Source organism: Galeopterus variegatus, unplaced genomic scaffold, assembly GCF_000696425.1.
Source record: "Galeopterus variegatus unplaced genomic scaffold, G_variegatus-3.0.2 Scaffold52, whole genome shotgun sequence".
In the NCBI taxonomy this organism is placed as follows: domain Eukaryota; kingdom Metazoa; phylum Chordata; class Mammalia; order Dermoptera; family Cynocephalidae; genus Galeopterus; species Galeopterus variegatus.
In genome coordinates, this window is record NW_007726163.1 from 723,842 (window position 1) to 747,126 (window position 23,285).

At 34.5% G+C, this 23,285-nt stretch overlaps 1 protein-coding gene across 6 annotated transcripts in view; it reads right to left on the reverse strand.

The window, feature by feature from the left end:
* PUM2 (pumilio RNA-binding family member 2) overlaps positions 1–23,285 on the reverse strand; it is a 67,208-nt gene that overhangs the window by 19,301 nt on the left and 24,622 nt on the right. For 3 of the 6 annotated variants that reach the window (XM_008573273.1, XM_008573267.1, XM_008573282.1), the window contains 4 exons: positions 21,652–21,790; positions 11,830–11,973; positions 11,426–11,713; positions 6,976–7,212 (listed from right to left, as the gene is read on the reverse strand). In XM_008573273.1, the coding sequence (XP_008571495.1) occupies positions 6,976–7,212; positions 11,426–11,713; positions 11,830–11,973; positions 21,652–21,790 (808 nt within the window). The remainder of the gene's footprint in view (positions 1–6,975; positions 7,213–11,425; positions 11,714–11,829; positions 11,974–21,651; positions 21,791–23,285) is intronic. The other 3 variants (XM_008573300.1, XM_008573307.1, XM_008573291.1) reach the window with 1 other exon arrangement.

The window sequence follows — 23,285 nt, forward strand, 5'->3', positions numbered from 1 at the left end:
AAGTAGTCAGTGTTCTTGATCAAGAATGTATTTATGAATAATACACAAAGAAACAAAACCACTCAAATTCAACTACAAAAACATTTATTGAAATCTGAATACTCTTAAAATTGTAGAGAAAGTTCTAGGCTTTTCTTTTTTCTAATCTAGGGGGGAAATAAAACTAGAAGCAACTCTAACATAACCCAGTCTGTGATAAATTTGGTTCAAAAAACAATAAAGGCAAGATAATTCCAATGGAGAGAATTGCTATGTTTATATAGAATGGAATTACTAAATAAAATGTAGTAAGGCAATAGCACTGCAAACATTATATTGTAACTGCTGTTTTTGTATTTACCACAAAACTACAAACACGATGACAGTGGAAAACAATGGTGGGTTTTTTCCCTCAGCTGGGCAGAGTCTGGCAAGTAGGTAATTCAATATTGGTCGAATAAATTAATCAGTAGAAATTCTGATTACACATAAAAATTCTAAAATAAAGGCTGATAAAACTACATAAAAGATAAACATAAACATTATATCAGTAATTATAAACAAAATTTGCTATTTATATTGTATTTAAAATATTTTAAAATATATAAAGAAGATCCTTATCTGAACAGTTTTATTTTGAAAATTACTAATAAAATATTTTAAGAAACTCTTGAGGTAAAAAAGAATTTAAGCTGAATTAAAACCACAAAGAAACCAATACAGTGACATTCCAACTCACTTTTTCCACCAAGCCATAACAGATTTAATTATATTTTATTACAATTTTAAGAAAAATGCACAGAGATTCTAAACTTAGGGAACAAGAGCCTTTTAATTTATTTGGATAGATATTACACAGAACTAAAAGCATCCTTTGAGAAACAGTATGACATCTGGAATAATCCAGATTAAGATCCTGGGCTCACAATTTTTGTTCTGCCTCTTACTAACTTCATGGCTATAAATCCACTTAATTTCTTTGAGAATAAAATGTGTGTGTGTGTGTGTGTGTGTGTAGTGTAAAACAGGAATCAAATTTCATTTCTCCTCATTTGGATATTCAATTGCTCTAGCCCAACTTACTGAAAAGACCACCCTTTACAAATACACCTGAGTGGCACCTTGGTCACAAATCAGAATCAGGTAACTACATGAGCAGGCCTATTTCTGGATCCTCTATTCTGTTCTACTGGTCTGTTTATCTACCCTTGTACCAATACTACAATTTTAGTTACTACAGCTTTATAAGCTTTGATATCTGGCCATAGTAAGTTCCCTAACTTTGTTCTTCAAGATTCTCTTGACTATTCTTGATTCTGCTTTTCCATTTACATTTTAAAAAATCAGCTTGTCAATTTCTTTTAAAAACCTGAAGAATTTTTATTGAGATAGTGCTAAGTCAATAGATCAACTATAGAAAAGTTTGTACCTTTATAATACTGAGTTTTTCAACCCATAAATATGGTATGTTCTTCCATTTATTTAAAGTCTTCTTTGATTTCTGTCAGTGTTTTACAAAGCAAAGATCTTGCCCTTCTGTTCAATTTATTCCCAGGTATGTCACAAGAAAACAGTCTCAGATGAAAATACCCTTTACATACAAGATTCAATTTTCAATACCATCCCATGAGACACATGCTGTTTTGATTTTTAAAAGTTATTTGGCTAAAGTTGTAAATCTCTCATGAAACATGTCTGCTTCTATTTTAAGAGCTACTTTTTGATCCTTAGTGTACATTATCAGCATAATGCAATTATGTAACCCCCAGGTGAATTCTTGGTACATTAAAAGGATTTTTAAAAATCTCTACCAGCTCTTAGTAATAACTACAAATTATTTTTAAAAAGTCAAACATGAGTTTTTAACATAAACCTATACTTAAGTATCACATTTTTGAAGACACATATAATTAAAGTAAAAAAGATATATGAACATGTACCTCAGATGTTATAAAATATAAAATCCCAAACAAGAGATATAAACGGTAAGTTAAAACATTAAACTTTTCCATGTTGTGTGAAACAGGAAAGTTAGGACCTAAGGCATAAGAAGACTTACTTGCTAGCTCAGTAAAATTAAAAGATGGAAAACACTGAGTACGTACTAAAGATGAAATGCAAATGTGAAGAAGAGGTAGAGCCAATGAAGAAAAAAGAAAAACAATAAAATGACAGTAAACAATATATAGAATTAAGGTATGTAAAATTAAAAAAAGAAAAAGCTCCAATCTGTTAAATATGCATCAAGGGAAAAAAGCATTTAAAAACATATACAAAAAGAGATCAGACTTTCAATTTCCTACCTCTTATCCCATAAGCCCCCCTGTCAAATTTAAAATATGCAATATTAATGACCATATATGAAACTCAGAAAAATGGAATGTAGGCTTACAACCAACTTGGCCATACTTATTTTAATTCTTAAACATTTCACTGTAAGAGAAGCAGCTGACTAAATCTGCCAAAGGCCAGCAATTTTAACAGGTAACAGCTACCTAACCGGAAAAATGATCCTAAAAGCTAGTGTTATCCTGTTTATAATATAAAATTTTCTGTGGTTGGGAAAAAAGACAGGTTATATAATTTTCTATTCCATAGCAAACTAAAGCACTCCCATTAACTCTAAATACATGACATTAATGAATATTCAGAACTGAAAGCCACTTTTCAATAAACTAATTTCACTGAGTTCAAAGCTTACATTGCAATTTTTAGTACCTTTTTTTAAGAACAAAATAAGCCAGTTCAAAAATGAAGAGGTGCAAGAAAGCCATTAATCTGTCAAAACCTAAGTAAATAACAAAAATACAGAATGCTGCTTTATACCTAAGAAGTTCCATATCAATCTAATTACTATGAGGATAAAGATTAGAGTAAATCAGAAATTACCAACATATTTTAAAAGTTTATTATAAGAAGAAAAAGAAAGGAAATAAGGAAGGAACCAGCTGGCTGGCTCCAGGCAGAAAAATAAAATAATGCTGAAAATGTTTAATGTTCTTCACAAGGAGTCAATTATCTCAAAATAAGATGCTAACTTCTATCAGAGAGAATGATTAATGTGACAACTGCAGGTAAAAGATCTCTCCACCCCCATCTCTATAGAACAATACAAGTGAAAATACTTCACTTAATGTTCAGTGCTGTACCTGAAGCTTAGAATTTTATACTGTTCTTTCTATCTCAGGATAAAAACTATAATCTTAAAGTTCTTCTCTTTCTTTATTCCTTTCCACTTCTTTCTCTGACCTCCAATAATTTAAGTGCACCTTTAAAAAAGTTGTAGTCAACACGGGAGCCAATCAGGGGCTCCAAATGGCCAAAGATAATATAATTTTCAATTAAAATATGTATAAAATTGATGTCTCTGTACTGCCAGCTGCCAAAAAAATCCCCAAAAGTTGATGTTTCTCAGACTGCTGTAGGTTAAAACATACCAATTATCCCCCAAACCATCAATTTACAGATAACAATGAAGAAAAAACCCATGAGTCACCTTTTAGAGGTTGCTAAGGCATCAACTCATGTTCTGAAAGATAGAAAATAAAGGAAAAGAACCAAGCATTATACTGACTCCTATATGAACTGTCTTTCAGGGTAATCAATCTCTCAATTGATGAGGAAAATTCTTTACAGAAAAGTTCTACATAATAAATGCAGAAAGAATGACAGAATTAGAGTATCATCATTTTGCAACCTCTGAAGAAATATTTAGGCAATGATCAAAGGCTAGTACAACCATTAGGTGGCTCAGACTGGCAATCTCACAATGGAGACAACCAGACATGTGTCTCCTGATATGGTGCAACACAAAGTACACAGAACCATATCCTGCCAAAATAAACTAATCAACCCACCAACCAACCATGTGACCAAGCCTCTAGATCTAATTCTAGTTTAAAGGAAATACAGAGTTAATAGGAACATGTTAAACACCACCACAGGGAAGCAATCGGCAAAATCAAGAATGTGAGAAATTCAACAGGACAAAGTTTCTTCAACAAATAAATGGAAAGAAAAAAAAGATGAAGAACAATTACAGATTAAAAGACATCAAATAAATGTAATGTGTGGACCTTATTTGGACTCTGATTCAAAGAAAACAACTGTAAAAAGACAACTAATCAGGGAAATTAGAGTTAATGAGAAATCACTAATTTTAAAAGGTATGATAATGAGGTTATGACCACTTTTAAAAAAGGAATCTCTTGTATATATTACATACTGGAAAGCAGAAGAATAAAATTATTTTTTCATGCTTTTAACTCCAATATATTAAAAGAAGGGTTGCAGATGTGAACAAAAAGGTTTGACATTTTTATAAAAAATGAGCATTCAAAACCAGTAAACTGAAATACTTATTCTTCTATATATGATTAAATGCCAACTGTTTAAAAACATGAAACATTTTTGGGAAAGCCAACAGAGAATGTTGCTCTGTTTTCTGTGAATCTCATATAACTAGCACAGCAAAGGGAAAGCTGGTTTTAAAAAAATTAATATATTTTATTGAATATGATGGGAATGCACGATTAAATGCCAACTGTTTAAAAACATGAAACATCATTTTTTGGAAAGCCAACAGAGAATGTTGCTCCGTTTTCTGTGAATCTCAACTAGCACAAGCAAAGGGAAAGCTGGTTTTAAAAAAATTAATATGTTTTATTGAATATGATGAGAATGCAGACAGATCTCAGGGCCTACTGATAAATATAATGCTCATAACATTCATGTCAAAATTAAATCTCACAAGAAAATAACCTGAAATTAATTCCAACTAATTCTAGTGAGACAGAGAACTTATCTCTATCTTATGATTTTGTACTTTTAATATGCGAACCTAGTATAATTATTTTAAAAAAGGAATATGCAGATTTCATTTTCAGAGGTATTTTATACATCAGAAGCCTTGAGACTTGATTCATGAAGAAATCTGCTTCAAGGAAATATAATTTAAAATATTTTTCTTTTAGACCAGAGAATATGAAAAACTTGTACCATGATTCAGTCACAGGAAAGTGCAGGAGAAATCATTTTCATGAACAGTATGCAAAGAACAAATTTATGAAATCTATTGAGTTATTTTCAACCCAGTAGGGATCTATTCATTGTTATCAATGTTGCCAGTCATACTACAACTAATGATAAGGGAAAGTGGGGGATTACAAGAGAGAATAATACAGATAATTGTTAATTCCAATCAGAGGCATATTAAATATTGGATTTCAAGCTGAGGCTGAACTAAGGAATTTAACTATGGGTACACAAAATTAATGCAGAACTGCTGGCTTGAGTGGTGATTATTTCCCATAACTGACTACAATTCTTTCCTTAACCATCTATTGGGCTGGATTCTTTACAGTCTAAAGAAAAGTATGGAAGCACATATGTAGATTGCTGTTTAATTGTAGAGACATCTAAAAAGTCATTTATATCCAATTTCTAAGCAAGCTATGTAAAAACAATAATTAATCCATTTATACAGGCTCTAAAGCACAACAAAAGCAATAACAGTTGAACAGGAATCTGATCTAAAACTTACCTATGAAAAGATGACAGGACATGACAGATATAATCTTAACAATAAAACACAAAACTATGATAATAGGTCTATTCTTAGGTTTGTTATATTCCAAATTTTTGTGTCCATTTCTAAGGCATGTCTTATGGGTGGGAGTTGTCTAACAAGTAATAATAAAAATCAGGAACTGAGCAGCTCCTGTGACTAAGAACAGATGATAAATGAAGGAAGGTATTAGGATAAAAACTGGTAAGTCTACCCTAATACTGCTGCAAAGCAGATCTTAGGACCCCATCTGAATAAATTAATTGGTTGTATATAATCAATATCCACCAAAGAGCAAATATCCCCAAAAGAGCAAAGGCCCAGAATTTGGGGTAAAGGGTCAGAGTCTTTAAAAAAAATCTAGCCCACTGTGCAATAACATAAACCTAAATGATGATTACTGCAAGAGATACCTTTGTTACGTGAACATTTACAGTATTAATAAGCTTTAGAAAAAAAAAAAGCTACATTCATATGCTTAGGGGTCAAACATAATCGCAGTATATTTGCTTACAATAGCAACATTACTTAAAATCACAAGCTGATTTAAATATCTCTATGCACATAAAGTCAGCAACAGAATCCCTCAGTTTCACTTGAGGTAACTAGGACTACAAAAATTCAAAATCTAACTTTAATGAAATAATTTATTTGACAAAAAAGGGACAGACATAGTCTCCGATGTCCAAAAACCCTTCAAAATGTACCGTTATCTATGTAAATATTTCCTGGAGAGGAAAAAAAGATATCAACTTAGTAATCTTTGGGTGGGGATAATTGTAATATACAGATATAAACAAAAGTTTTAAATGCTCCAAGTTCAGGGGTTCAAAAAGCCTAAAACATTTCCTTCCTTAACATATTCAAAAGAAGAGAAGTATTTGGCCCAAGCCCAGAAGCTTCTCTAACTCACAAACACACAAAATTCAAATCTCCTAATATAACTTTTTGATAAAATGGCCAGGCATTCAAAGGCCAAAGCAAAAACCATTGTACTAAACTAAATTATTTAAATTCAGTAACTGTACGACTAATGTTTTTCGTATGGTGTGCAAAACTTTTGATAGTGAAATTTCTCTTTCACTATCATGCATAGTTGACTTTTCAGATGCACTAAAACACACAAATCAAAGGCACAGACAAGAAAAACACACCACTGTATTTCATAAAAACTAATAATAATAATAATAATAATAATAATAATAATAATAATAATAATATACAATAGGGGGTCTTTACCTTACTGTACATTAGACCCTCACTTTGAATTTTCAGGAAAGTAGAGCTTTTTCAAAAGGCTAATATCTAAAAGCAAAAGCAATTTGGCATGTTTTATCCAACATTAAATATTTTACATATATTATAAACACACACACAAACACACATACATGTATACATACAAATAAAAAGGGTTTTGGGTTTTTTTTTACCTAAATGCAAACTGGATGAGGATCCATGTGATGAAAGTGATGGCGGTGGCGTAAGTGAATGTCCTGGAGTTTGGCTTGGCAGAGGCATGCCTATTGGACTTGGAGAGGAGGAAAATCCCAGACTATTGTAAAATGGTTGCCCTATGGGTGCTAGGCTGCTACTAGATCTTTTGTACAAGTCAGAGCTAGTAGATAGAGACTCTCTCCTTGTGGCACTACTACTTGCAGAACTGCCAACTGAAGAAGAAATAAAAAAAACCCTAATTACATACAGTGTTAACTGAATGAAACCTATCCCCAACTCTTGCTAGGAAATAACAAGTGATCACAATAATTATTTTTAGAAATATTATAGAGAAGATAATTACTGTGATAACTATATATACTAACTTATTAATCATAAAAGGGTATAAATGCACCCCAATAAAGTAACCAAATACTTAGCAGAGCAGTCATATGTTTCATTTTATACATATTTACCACTGACCATATGATTACTGTGCTTTAATACCCTGGTATGATTTATAAACCCTGGAACTGCAAGTTGTCTGCTTTAGGACATGCTAGAGATTAGATTCCAACAAGGTTAAATTTTGGTAGTATCCTATTCTCTGGAACCTGGTCCTCAGACTTCAACTCAATGCCAAGAAAAGATTATACTAATAAATAGAGTATTAGTACATTTCCTTCACCATTCACATTTGATTTGGCTTCTAATCATGTTCAAAACATAGCCCTGTAAGTCTATATTGGCCAGAGCCCTTTAAGTCCATATTGGCCCGAATATTAGTCAGTTATTTTTCATATAGCTAACACCTCAGTATTTTTCACACTATACGTTCTCTCTTATTCTCCAACAACTAGATTATAAAATATATATGAAAATACTAAACTTTCTTTTAGAGAATTAATAGCTCTCATTATTGTCATCATACCAAAGACATGCTTTCACTTACCCCTCAGGACTTTCCAATTCCTAAGATTCCATTAACTGGCCTCCTGAGTCCCTTACTCAAGTAAAGATTGATCAGCTTTTTTTTTTCTTAGATAATAAACAATTTATATTATCTCACATCCCTTATTGTACTACATACCAAATTCTTTTTACTTAATCCCAAATTCAACTATTAGACTTCTAATTATTTTTTCCTTTTTATATTCCACAAAATCATAAAAGAATAGTAGAATCACACTATCATATAGGCCTCCGGTGAGCTATGCATGCTCAGATGGGCAACCGAGATCTGACTGTTAATCATCATATATGTGGATAATCAAATTCTTTACCATGTGTCTAAAAGGGCCATCCAAAACTCCTGATTCTCAAGTCTCAGAGCCCAATATTTTCAAGTACGCTTCCTTCCTATTTCTAAGCATTAGCATCTTTTAATTCAATGCCTTTTATAGTTAAGAAAACTTCATGTTACATTTCTTAACCTGTTAAATAAATTTTTTAAGGACGAAATCTATATTCGGACCAATATGGCAATTGTTTTCAAGAAATTTTAAAGTTTCTATTAAATCTTGGTTTTCTAGTCGTAAGTCATACGTAAGTAGGTAATACAGGGTACAGACTAAAGAAAAAAAATTAAGCTGAGCACATGACATCTGGTAGACCAAGTTAAGCTTATAATACAAATAGGAAAATTAAATAGGTTTTTGCCAAATTCAAAATTCTATAAAGAAAACAAAACAAAAAACAGGCTCATGCTACCATATTAGACAAAAGATTATACTGCTAATTCAACTTTTTATACCAGTTAATGCAGTTTCTGAAAGACTGATAATATGTCTTATTGCAAATTTCATATTTTAAGACAGCAAATAATACAAAAATACTAGGTAGCTATGCACATTTTAATAGCTAAAACAAATATAAACATTAATGTAATAAACAGTTCTTCTTGAGTTGGTTTTGGCAAAATTGTCAACATATGCTACATTAACTATGCTAATTTAAAAGGACACTGTCAAAGTGATTTTTCTAAAACACGCTATATTTTAAATTCCTATTTATTTCAGAAAACAATTTAACTGATAAGGAAAAAGACAACAGCTCTTAAATGAGAGCAGCAAAATTACCATTCCCCTTGCAAATAACCAAAGAAAAGTTTTGATACATGCAAAATTATTTTCTTCCAAAAAGGAAAAGCCAAGCAGAACATTTAAAAATAATCCAGAAATTACTTTAAACATAAAGAAGCTGGCTCTTTAGGTTTTACTATATGCCTAAATTATCTGCAACAGTATGACTATGAAATATGAAACAAAGTGCACCTAAAATATCTAACAGGCTAGACAGACAATGAAGCCGCTAATCATTTATCAACTGTGTTTAACATGTTAAATTACAAACTTTTAATTATCATAGTACTTTGAAAGTAAAAGGTCATAGGAAGAACGATTTAATTCCTATGTTACAATGGCTAAGCTTCCTGGCCAACTATATTATAAAATAGGGGGTATTAAACATTGTTAAACATGAATTAATTTCATCACATAGGTAAGAGAATGACTAAATATATGTTAATGGTGTATATGCAAATGTGCACACAACCATATTCTATTTTAGATTTCATATAAGTATGTAATTGCCATAATGTGAAATGGCAGTAGGTAGACTTGTAAGAGCACTTGAATGAACTTTCACAAAATACCCAAGAAGAGGGAGGTGAAGACTATTCACTGGCACTCAGGAGTGGCAATTACTAATGCCCTCTAAAGCAAGGTAAAATGAACCTTTCCCAGCATGGAAATCAGAATTGAGTAAGCCATGCTTATAAATAAGGGAGGCATAAAGATAAACTAGGAAAGAAACATCTGTAGGGAACAAAAGGTTCATGCCAACCAGTTCCTGAATGTAGGGGAAACAGTCTTAACTAAGACAAATGGGAATTTGGACAAAGAATTGAGTTAATAAGGGGCCTACAAATCTATACCAGACCATTAGTGACATATTAAACATTAGGAAAGGGAACATGGGGTTTTTATCAAAGCTCCATTTTTCCTGTATTATTTAGGGTCTACAATCTCTAGTTTAGGAACTAGTTATTTCCACAAAGTTTGTTTTTTAAGTTATATTTGTTCAGTTTTATTCAGCATATTTAGGATTGTTTGGGGAGAAATATTTGTCCCTATTGTGTTAGAAACAAAAAATGAATCCTATGAGAATGTGTGAGCTGGGCATAAAAATACTAAACTTCAAAAAGAACAAAAAAAAAAATAGGAAAATTAAAAGATTAAACAGTTTCCATGTTCATAATTTTCCCTCTGAAGTTCTTGTATCCATTCTTCAGATAATTTTTTATTAGGCAAGTGTGGTATTTCCTTACTGTACTTCATTATAACAACAAAGTATTCTGCATTAGAAAGTTTATAGCTATTCGAGATTATCTCCTCTATAAATACGACATGGTAAAAGTTCTGAAGACACTTCCTTAGAAAACTGGCAAGCATGGTTAATAATGACTGGCATATGTTAAGTTTTGCCATTTTCCCCACCAGAAAATAATATAATTTGATGTGGTGGGAAAACAGATGAGAAGCACATATTTAGGATTCTAGGATGTTATGTTACAGAAACAAAAAATCTTTTGAGGTCCAAATAAATAACCTTGCCCTCATGAAGAAAAGGCCGCCAATTATACCAATAGAACTAGGGTAAGCCGTTTTTTCCTAACATTTCCTGAATACTCTGAAAACTTCAGAGAATATACAAGGTGTGTCAATATGGAGTTAATGTGGGCCTCTTCTGATTTCACTTAGTACTTCTTTGGTCATAAAATCTAGACACTAGTTTGTGTGGGAAAACTATTTATTTTGTGAAACTACTTAAAATTCTGATTTCTTAAGTTTTATATAAAGCTAAGACGTGAACAGACATTCTTTTAAATGGATTTTTAGTGACAAAAGCTAACTTATTTAATCTAAAATAAAGATAAGCATACTGGTAGTTTCTCAGGGGCTTCTGTTTAGAATATTTCATTATAATCTAATTACATATTACACCAAATGAAGAAAACCCTAACAAACCACTAGCATTTAATAAGAATAAACTATATGATAAGCACATGATTATTATTTTAAAACACCAAAAATGACAAAATATTTACCTCCTCAAAGATATTATGCATAGAATAAGGAAGAGCTAGTAATTAGCATACAATGTATTGATCCAAACAAACCTCACTAAAACAAAAATTATGGTAATAAACTCAAAGACAAGGGAAAAAGGAAACATTTTATATTTGAGTAAATATGGGCTACTTGATATGAGTTAAACATTTACAAATGTTTAGAAGATTTGCAGGAGATATTTTAAACCAATAATCCAACATTTTATCTCTGTTCTTCCTATACTATATGCTATTGTTGCTTATTTTAATATTAAAAACATACATATACCTCATGTCCATTTACCAGAGTACACTCATCTTAAAAACAAACTTACCTGATGAACCAAATCCACTGAGGGCTGAGCCTATAGCAGCACCCAAAGAGCTACCACTTCCAAAGCCAAGAGATGCACTTCCAGGTTGACCAGGTCCATGAGAAAATAAAGAACTGCTCTGGGAGCTATTACTCAAAGAACTGCTCCCATAAAATGAATTAGACTGCAGATTAGTGCTTGGCTGCTGCTGCTGCTGCTGCTGTGGTGGCTGAGTGCCAAGTGGCCGAAACAGACCATTTGTGCTGCCTGTAAGACTATTTGCAGTTCCTCCAGCTGCTGCTGCTGCTGCTGTAAAATAAATTTCAGATACTCTTTAAAACTACCCAGAAAACTATTCGATATTTTTTAAATATCTCAAACACCACCAGAAAAATACCATCCCTTAAGATGTCAGTTACACTTACCAGCTTGCGCTGCTGCTGAACTAATTAAAACAGGTGTTGGAGCCATTAATCGAACTGGAGCTCCAAGGCCAGTTCTTGCTCCAGGGCCAACCACTAAGGCACCAGTCTGATCATAATAGGCAGTTGGAGCTAGTACTTGATACCCTAGATAACATTAAAATAAATGTTTACTAATTAAAATACTTATTATAGAAAACATGCATTTTTATCTTCCCCTGCATTTGTATTTTTGTCAACCAGAAAACACAGCAATTTTATACTGTTAATATAAAGCCCTTAAATATTTACCACATGAAAAGCAACACATTAGAGAAGGTTTTACTAAATATATGAAAAGTAATAGAATGTAGTTAAACATTTTTTCTCTAAATTTTAACAGAGATGCCTTTCACTTATGGATCACAAAACGAAGAGGTACTTTCCTTAAAACAGAAACTATAGGCTATCAAGCACTGACATTAGAAAAATATCACCATTTAGTCAGTCCTAAGAGGAGAATGGTTAGAGAAACTCAAATAAGTAAGGTAGAACACTGTAAGAAATGTTTACTACCAAGTTCCAAACCAAATGCCTCATTATCAGCACTGCCCTAGATTTTAACTTGTAATCGTCCCTTTAAAAACTTAAATCATGATCTGGATACCTTAAAATCATAACAGTCTATTAGTAAAGGTTCTCAAGCTAAAGTTTCAGTAAAAATCATGCAGGCATTAGTTTTATTGTAGCCTTGAGCACACGGCAGGTAACAATTTACTTTATTCAGAACTACAGGACAGTGAAGTTCACCTCTTTGCAGCCTTTCTCAATGGGGATTTCTGGTATGAACCAAAGAACACAGAAAATGATTTAAGTAACTACTGTGTCAATTCTCCTCAAAATGGTACATAACAAGTACCAATTTAGAGGAATAGGAGAGAAGTTAACTACAGGATGGTCCCCGACTTAGGATGGTTTGGACTTAGGATTTTTTGATTTTATGATGGTGCAAAAGCAGTATGCATTCAGTAGAAACCATACTTCGAGTACCGATACAACCATTGTTTTTCACTTTTAGTACAGTATTCAATAAATTACATGAGATATTCAACACTTCATTATAAAATAGACTTCGTATTACAATGATTTTATCCAACTGCAGGCTAAGGTAAGTGTTCTGATCATGTTTAAGGTTGGCCAGGCTAAGCTATGATGTTCAGCAGGTTAGGTGTACCAAATCCGTTTTTGATTTAGGATATTTTTAACTTAACGATGGGTTTATTGTGACATAATCCCATCGAAAGTCGAGGAGCATTTGTATATACTGTGGGTACTTTAGGGCAATAAGGCAATTATCTTCTGGAACTCAGGCTGAGAAAGGCTGCCTTATACACTGACAAGGACTTGGGCCCAACAGACTGACATATCACCTGCAAAAATGTAGTGGCAACTTCCAATAGTCTTAAAAGTGTTTTAAAACATAGAATAAATTAAAATATATCCTAACATCAATTTTTTTTTTTTTTCCTTTTTTTGTCTTTTTTCGTGACCGGCAACGGATCGCAACCCTCAGTGTCGCGCCCGTACCGGACCGGGACCGGCAACGGGATCGCAACCCTCGGTGTTGCTCCCACACCTCACTCAGCCAGTGAGCGGCCGGTCTGTATGTGGGATCTGAACCCTCGGCGGGAGCGCTGCCGCGCTTCCCAAGCGGCGCACTGTAGCAGTGCGCCACCGGGCCGGCCCCTAACATCAATTTTTAAGTTTTATTTTAAGACTATGCAGAAGCAAAAATCATGGTAAAATTATAGTCATAAAACAACATGAAAATTTTACTGCTTTCAAACATGGTAGGCTAAATTAAGTTCAAGTATAATAAACTGTGCTGGGATAAATACTTTACCATTAAGACTGATAACTTTTGTATACAAAGGTTGATTTTAACTAAATACAGTAATTCTGACCAAGAATAAGCACATTGCTAGTGAAACATCCACATTACCAGTAAATCTCAAGCTGTAGATGCTAGTCAATAGTTATAACTGGTGCATGTGGTCTGTCCTTAAACCCAAGACACAAAGAAAATACTCTTGGTTCAAAAGCATTATTGTCTATATAACATCTAAATCTAAATTAAAAAATAAAAGTTAATCCATTTGGACATTTGGCTGCAAACATTTTATTGAAAAATCAAATAGTACTTAGTGCTTCTTAAGTAAACAGCAGACAAAAATTCTCAAAAAGAATTAGCCCAGTCAATTCATCCCAAGACCTGTTCAATTTACTGTCTAAATCTTTCAAATCCATTCATTCTCTTCAATGTCACTATCTCGTCCAACTAGATCTATAGAAGACCCTGCCTTCTATAACCTAATCTCCAGAGTGATCTTTTAATATCCAATCTAATACCATACCTCTGCTCAAAACCTTCCAAAGGGTTTAAAATGAATAGCAAAGTCCTGAATATGGCCCACAACATGATCTGGTTGGCCCTTGACCATCTTTCCAGTTTCACGTGGCACTCCCATACCTTTTACACTCTAGGAAAAAAGAGCTTTCAAACTCCTCAAAGGCACCATGCTTCCTCTTCCCACGGCGCTTTGGTTTATTGTTTCCTTGCCACAGAATGCTTTTCTTTTCCTCTCCCATTCCCTACTTAATTTTTCATGCATTCATCCATCTGACAAATATTCATCAAGTAGCTACCATATGCCAGGCACTATTTTCAGTATTGAGATATAGCATGAAACCATAAAGAGAAATATCTTTATTCTCAAGGAAATTATTTCTACTGCAGATAGAGACAAACAAAAAATATGAGGAGTCTTCAAAAAGTTCACAGAAAATGCATATTGTGACAAAACTATGCAAGAGTTTCAAAATTTTTTTGCACCAAAAGAAAGTCATACCAACTTGTTATATAACATGTCTGAAGAGGATCTAGTTTTAGGCCCTAAGAAGAATAAGACATCAGTTTAAAGAGTACCAGCTCTGGGCCGGCCCGGTGGCGCACTGCTATAGTGCGCCGCTTGAGAGCGCGGCGGCGCTCCCGCAGAGGGTTCGGATCCCACATACAGACTGGTTCCCGCTCACTGGCTGAGCAAGGTGTGGGCGCAGCACCGAGGTTTGCGATCCCGTTGCCGGTCCCGGTCCGGTATGGGCGCGACACTGAGGGTTGCGATCCGTTGCCGGACACGAAAAAAGACAAAAAAAAAAAAAAAAAAAAAAAAAAAAAGAGTACCAGCTCTTATCAGAAGAACATGAGCTCTGCTAAAATTGAAACAAGAACAAACATCAAATTGATGATGAAGCTTGGGTGGAAGAATGGTGAAATCATTGAGGCTTTATGAAAAGTTTATGGGGACAATGCCCCAAAGTAATTAGCAGTTTACAAATGGATAACTCGTTTTAAGAAGGGATGAAACGATGTTGAAGATAAAGTCCACCATAAGCCATTCACATCAACTTTCAAGGAAAAAATTAATCTTGTTCATGCCCTAACTGAAGAAGGCCAACAATTAACAGCAGAAACGATAACCAACACCATAAACATCTCAATCGGTTCAGCTTACACAATTCTGACTGAAAAATTAAAGTTGAGCAAACTTTCTACTTGGTGGGTGCCAAAACTGTTGCACCCAAATCAGCTGCAGAAAAGAGCACAGCTTTCGCCAGAAATTTTAAACAAGCAGGATCAGGACACTACTTGTTTTGTCTACTACTATAATACTATATAGTACTTTTACACTACTTTGACACTATTTCTTCAATGAACTGTATCAAGGGATAATACATGCCTTTAAGCAGTATGATCCTGAAGAAAAAGCACAATCAAAGCAATAGGTACCAAGAGGTATAAATGGTCCATCAAAGCAAAACTGGGGTTGGCCAGTTGGCTCAGCTGGTTATAACATGGTGTCATAACACCAAAGTCAAAGGGTTTAGGATCCCCATACTGGCCAGCCACCAAAAACAAAACGACAAAGCAAAAGTGGACCAGTCAAGAGCAAAGATCATGGCAACAGTTTTGGGGGATGCTCAAGGCATTTACTCTGAAAAGATAAGAAACCATTAGAGAGTTATGAGGACAGGAGTGAGTTAATTCAACTTCTCTTTCATTCTAGCTACTGTGTACAGAACAGACTCCATAGGGCAGAAAGGAAGGGCAAGATGAAATATGGTAACCCAGATGGAAAGCTAATGCAACTGACATGTAATGGTGACCAGGTCAGAGTAGAAGAGGTGGAGGTAGAAAGGCAGATTCTATTTTTTGTTTTTTTATTTTAAGAAAGGTAATTTAGACTGTGAGAGCCAGCAGAATTTGTTGAGACTAGATGAGGGATATAAGAAAAAGAGTCAAGAATTGCTCCTGTTTTTGGTTAAAGTATTATAAGAATGGAGCTGCTATTTATTGTGAAGTATACCACAATGCATTTATACAGTCTACATTTTCCAATTTATTAACATGAGATTATTCCTGATAGCTTCTTATGATTGTTTAATTCTCCTGATATTGGTTATTTATGCCTTCATTTTGCCTCTTTTTTTGATGAGCCTCTCTGAGGTTGATCAACCTTAGTAGTCTTTTCAAAGAAAGAAATCTGGGGATAAATGATCCGTTTTATTGTATGTTTACTGGCTATTTCATTCACATCATCTCCTATCTTTATTATTTGCTTCCTTGTACATTCCTTGAGTTCATTCTCTTCTTTTTATAGTTTCCAAACAAATGCTAAGCTCATTAATTTCCAGACTTTCTTATTTTCTAATGTATGCATTGCTATATGTTCCTTACATGATCTGTTTTAGTTACAGTCCACAAATTTAAACTATGGAGCATTTTCACTATAATTCAGTTTAAACATTTCTAACTTCCACTGTATTATCTTTTTGTTACTGAGAAAGTTTGTGAGAAATGTGACAGTATGAGGGGTAGAGAAAGGGAAGAAGGTGAAGTAAAGAAAAATGGCATAAGACGTGGGGGATTTAAAAAAAGCATGATCTCCATACTCAAAAATTGTACAATCTAGTAGAGGAGAAAATACACCCCTTTCTGAATTATAAGATGCCACTTACTGTAAGACATGACCTTGATCTAATAACTTTCCTTCAGAGAGAAACAAAACTCCTTCCACTTTAATTTTAAGACTTTTCCCATCTTTTTTTTTTTTTTGTCTTTTTCTGTGTCCAGCAACGGATCGCAACCCTCAGTGTTGCCCCCGTACCGGACCGGGGACCGGCAATGGGATTGCAACCCTCGGTGTTGCTCCCGCGCCTCTCTCAGCCAGTGAGCGGGAACCGGTCTGTATGTGGGATCCGAACCCTCGGGCGGGAGCGCCGCAGCGCTTCCCAAGCGGCGCACTATCCAGTGCGCCACCAGGCTGGCCCAAGACTTTTCCCATCTTTAAACATGTTAAAGTAAGCATTGTAGAACTAATAAACTACAAATAGCTAAATGAAATGCAAGGAAGAAGAAAAATTATTAATACATGAGTACTAGAAAAGAATGATCAGTGAAAGCTTCATGGAAGAAATCATATTAAAGGATGAGAAGGAAAGTTAATCACAAAATGCTTATAAAGCTAGATTAAAAAAGCAAAAGGCAAAACTATACACACCAACTTTGTTTAAAATTTATAAAAGCATACTCTAAGCTAAAGAATAACATGATTAGCTAGGGCTAGAGGCATAAAAGTACAGTGTATTTGGAGAACAGTATGTGGTCTAGTGTATTAAAGCATAGGACTAACAAAGAGATTTAACAGATTAGGTTAAAAAGGTAGTTTGGGGCTAGATCATGAAAAGTGTGAGGAACCAGAATAGTATAAACTGACATGTATTTATTTATTTTTAAAAAAAAAAATTATTTTTAGGCGGCTGGCTGGTATGAGGAACCAAACCCTTGACCTTGCCGTTACAAGGCCAAACTCTAACCAACTGAGCAAACCAGCCAGCCCCTGACATGTATTTTTGAAAGGTAACTGAAAGGAGAATAAAAAGATAAAATGAACAAAAGAGATCAGCATAAGACAGAGTTAGTGGGAGGATAAGGGACTGAATAAGAATAGCAGATATGAAAGGAAATAAACATGACATACAATGATCAAAAATTGGCAAGTTATGGATTGTCCAGCATAGTAAAAAACCAAGAAGTAAAGATGACTTTGCAGTTGAAGCCAAGAGTTTCTAGTCCTAGAGGATAGCAGAGTTAACTGAAATAGTATGTAAATAATACGATAAGCAAATCTGGAAGAGATGAGTTCATTTTCTGACATTTTCAGTTGGAGGAATGGCTGGAACATACAAATGGTAATATCTGATAAAAGGGTAGAATAGAAATGTGTTACAGGTATTTGGAAAATAATCCAAAATGCAGGTGTAAACTCATATGGATGAAAATTAAAATAATTAAAGTAGGTAGACTTTACTAAGGGAATAAATGTAGAGTATCTCCATTTTTCCAATATTGAAACCAAAGTTCAAAGTAACTTGGCCAAGATCACATAACTACTAAGTGGTAGAACAATACAGCAGATCTGACTCCAAAGCATGTAGTCATTAATCCACACTGTCTTCTAATTAATGATATACATAGAGGAAACTGGGACTGATATAAAGGAATGAGAAAGGTGAAAAGGCCAGGAGAGTAAAGTATAATAGAAGGGATAGTAGAAAGGAGTTTCAGAAAATTGGAAAAAGTCAACAGGGTGAAATACAACAAAGAATTGAAAAAAATAAGGATGGAGGAGAGGAAGTCATACTTTGCAATTGTTGCCAAGTAATATTAGAGCTATTACAAAGGAATCATAGAGGCTGGGCATAAAAGAAGTGTGGTGTACAGTGTAAATTTTGACACTGAGTCCATGAACGGATCGCAGTAGAGATAAAGCTTTTTAGGATGAAAAGGCAGACTAGCACGGTGGTTGAAGGGAAGGAGGTGGCAGAGAGAGAAAGTATGAAGATACGAGACTGAAAAACAACAGATAGCATGTAGGATCAAGCAGAAAGGTTAAAATAGGACAACAACCAGGGATCTGATAGATGAAAGCTGAAGAAGGATAGAAAGTGTAAGAGTTAAAGTATAATAAGACTTGAAGAACATCAATTTTCTCAAGTGAGCTTTTTAAAACAGCACATTAGATTTATAACTGTGTATATCTGGATATAGAAAGTGAAAATTATTTCATCGGAGTTCTGAGCAGAATGAAGGACAGACGAGATGAGAGAAAGTTTTAGAGCAAGGGAATCATGTGAACAGCTGACAAGTCACTGAGACTTAGAAATACTAATTCTAGTAAGGCCCATTTTATGAGAACAGTTTTTACACTTATATTTCTTTCTTTTTTTTTTTTCCTTTTTGTCTTTTTTCGTTACTGGTAACGGGATCGCAACCCTCGGTGTCACGCCCGTACTGCGACCGGCAACAGGATCGCAACCCTCGGTGTCGCGCCCGCACCGCGCTCAACCAGTGAGCGGACCGGTCTCTATATGGGATCCGAACCCTCGGCAGGAGCGCCGCCGCGCTCCCAAGCGCCGCACTCTACCGAGTGTGCCACCGGGCCGGCCCCTACACTTATATTTCTAAGGAGCTAAATGTTATGGCTCAAAAGGTTAAGTAAAATAATCTGCTTTAAGACATGCCCTAAAAGTTATACCTATTTTTATTATTATTCCAAAGATATAATCATTTCTAGACAAATAATAGTATAAGAGCTTGCTTTCTTCTAGAATTATGAGCCTAAAGATCACTGTTAAATGAAACAAAAAAAGAAAGCAATAAAGAGTTTTCCCACACAACGAAAAGAAGAAAAGTGAATATAAATATAAATTCTAAGGGCCGAGCCCGTGGCACACTCGGGAGAGTGCAGCGCTTGGGAGCGCAGTAGCGCTCCTGCTGCGAGTTCAGATCCTATATAGGGATGGCCGGGGCGCTCACTGGCTGAGCGCGGTGCGGCTGGTCTCAAAAAAAGACAAAATATATATATATATATTTGGTCTTAGAATTTATATATATATAAATTCTAAGACCAAAGTTAATGAAATTTAATAGCAAAATACTATGACGTTTTTATTAAGACTATGAGCTGAATATGAAGGGGAGCAAAGGCATTTATAAAAAATGAATAATAGGAACAGCATAAAGAGACTAGAAAGATCAGGAATTGTCACTGTCAGCAGCATATACACACAGGCCAGAAGTACTCTCTTAAGTCCAGGTTCCACTAGGGATCTAGTTAGGCAGGAAAGACTGCTGTACTCTATGACTCTGCTTCCCTTTCTAGCTGTAGCTAAAACCTAAGAAGAACCCAAAATAGTCTTAGTGGCTCTATAAAACTACCAGCTCACTTCCATTAAGCCCTGCTTCCATGTGCCTACAACAACTTTAGTGTCACACTCCATTCCTCAAAAGGCTGCTTTTGCTAACATCTCTAATGAACGATGGCTCCAGGAGAGTAGCTTCCAGGAAGTGAGCATATGACTGGAGTACAAAAGAAAATAATCACAAAACACACTACTCTACCAAAATTTGTACTTCAGGGACAGCACTATGAAAATCTTCTCTCTATCCAGTGGACTAGACAAGATGAAAAACCTTGGAATTCCAGAGAACAGAATTAATACAATTGACATAGAAACCCTTAAAATAACATACAGGAGTATTTAACCAACATTTAATACATAAAAGAAACCTTCACTCATGCAAGTTACAATCTTTTCCAATACACTGAACACACTTTCTAAATGATCTGAAAAGAAAATTTAACTACAATTAAATGGAAACTGGAACCCACATTTCATTAGTTAAGTAAACCGAATAGTCATAGGAGTAACCACTCATATACGAAAAGTGAAAAATAACATAGTTAAAAGAAAAAGTGAGTTTTCAGAAGTGGAGAGAATGGGAAGTGATGCCTTATCTACTGATATTCAAATACAGCTTTTAAATTTCACTTTAAAAACAAAACAAGCACTGCTCTTTTAGCTTAAGAGAAACACCTTCCTTCCTCCATTATTATTAAAGTAGTGAGATATATATATATATTTGACCAGTAAGGGGATCGCAACCCTCAGCACGGGGTGGACTGCACCACGCTCAGCCAGTGAGCGCACTGGCCATCCCTACATAGAATCTGAACCCGCGGCCTCGGCGCTGCCAGCGCCGCACTCTCCCGAGTGAGCCACGGGGCCAGCCCATTAAAGTAGTGATTTTATATCCAGTTTCAAAAAAATCAATTTCACACACAAAAAATATACTTTGTTGCCCCTTTCTACAAGTTGTACAGCAGCAATGGCCAGAAATTTTATACTATAATCTTCTATACATTAGGCTTTCATAGGCATATTATAGACATTATTGCTATGAAGTTATAAATATCAAGTTTAAAAATGCTTATTAATGTGCTAAACATGATTGAACAATGATCAAAGCAAAAAATGTTATCTGTAAACTTTTCAATATTAACTAATTAAATGACTATTCTTATATGGCAGGAATGACAAATAGGTTTTGTCTTGCATGCCAACTCTAACCAACTGGTTTTACTTCCTGAAGCACTGTATTGAAAATTCCGGGCTAGGGTCAGCTGGAAAGATGCTATAGTTTATACCATAAACAGATTAAGAAAAAATGGCTGTGTTGAGAACTATGATACACATTTGCCATTTCTGTCACTGAATCTCACAAACAGTATTGATTTCAACTATCAGCATCTCAGTTCTAAATAATTTATTACAGGGTAGGCAAGATTCTGAAGACACTTCTTGATTTTCTCACTATTCAGTGTGTATGTCTACATTTAACATTTTAAAATCTATTCAAATTTCTACATCTAACCAATTATATACCTGGCATGCCGGTAGCAAGACCCTGACCAAAAGCCAAAGTTGGATTTGCTGCTGCAGCTGCTGCAAGTGATTCTGCTTGCTGCCCTTGCTGACCCTGATTGGGAGTAAGAGGACGCTGACCTGCTCCAGCACGGAGAACCTACAAAGGACAAACGATTTTAAAAGTGGTATTATAAAAAATAGATAAAGAAATTTATCTTGGACAGCTGTATATACAGATGCTCCTCAACTTATAATGGGCTAACATCACAATAAGCCCATTATAAAGTCCAAAAATCAGAAGTACTGTTACCAATAGCCTTTGGATAGTTTTTAAACATGTTTTCATTAAATGAAATGTAGATTTAGCATGAAAAATCACAAAATAACATCAAAAACACAACCACTGGATTTTGACAACTAGAGCAATCTATAAAGTAACATGGAGATTATAAAAGGTCTTTGGGTAAAAATTATTTCTAATATTTGTGCTCTCTAATTTATCAAGACAGTATTTTTTAATTTTTTTTATTCCTTTTTTTGTCTTTTTTACTGACCGGTAACAGGATCGCAACCCTCGGTGTCGCGCCCGCACCGGGGACCGGCAACAGGATCGCAACCCTCGGTGTTGCGCCCGCACCATGCTCAGCCAGTGAGCGGGAACCGGTCTCCACATGGGATCTGAACCCTCGGCGGGAGCGCCGCCGCGCTCCCAAGCGGCGCACTCTCCAGTGCACCACCGGGCCGGCCCCAAAGACAGTATTTTTTTAAAAAGAAATTTGGGAGTGGAGGGAAAGGCAAAATCTTAAAGACTTCAGATTTTATTAAAATTATTTTCTAAGGCTGAAAACAAACAGGAAGCTTAAGGGAATAAACTAAGTATGATATTATCTGTTATGAGATTGTGATGCAGAACAAAAACTTCAAATCAAACTAAGTTTTCAGAATTCAGAAGCTTTAATAAAAGTGAGTAAAAACTGCTTTTTGACATAAAGCCTCAGTGTAAAAAAAAAGAACATAATATTACATCAAAACAAGGTGAAAAATCTTAAGGCTGGTCAAGTTTCACTACTTTATTAACACATAGCTTTTGCAGTGATTATACACAAGCATGACAAACTTAATCAACTTTACAAATATTAAAACAATTCAGGACAAAGGGCATTCATTGTAAACCCATCCATATAAATAAATATCAAACACAGATGTGTGTATTATTAAGGTAATGTATTATTTTTATGTTTGCTCAAAGAAGATACAGATTAAAAAATAATTTATTAAACAATGCTGTGATAAGATGTACACTGACAGCTTCAACAGAGCATCAATGTAGTATTAAGACCTTTATATTAAAGGAAATTCAAAATAAAATTTAACTGCCAACTAGACAATACCATACTTATCATTCAGTTGCCTATTTGGTATAAATATGATGAATGTTGCTGCCATAATATTCATATATATCAATAATGTTTTGACATTAATCAAAATAGTTCCTTAAGGGGCTTTAATAAAAAAAAATTCTGATATTTTCTTTCTGTTTTAAGAAATTAAAGCTACCTTTAGTGAAAATATTTCACCTTTTCTTGCTTAAAAATATAAAGTACCTAGTAATCTTTAATATTTAAAATTGTAATTTAAATACCTGAAGAAAA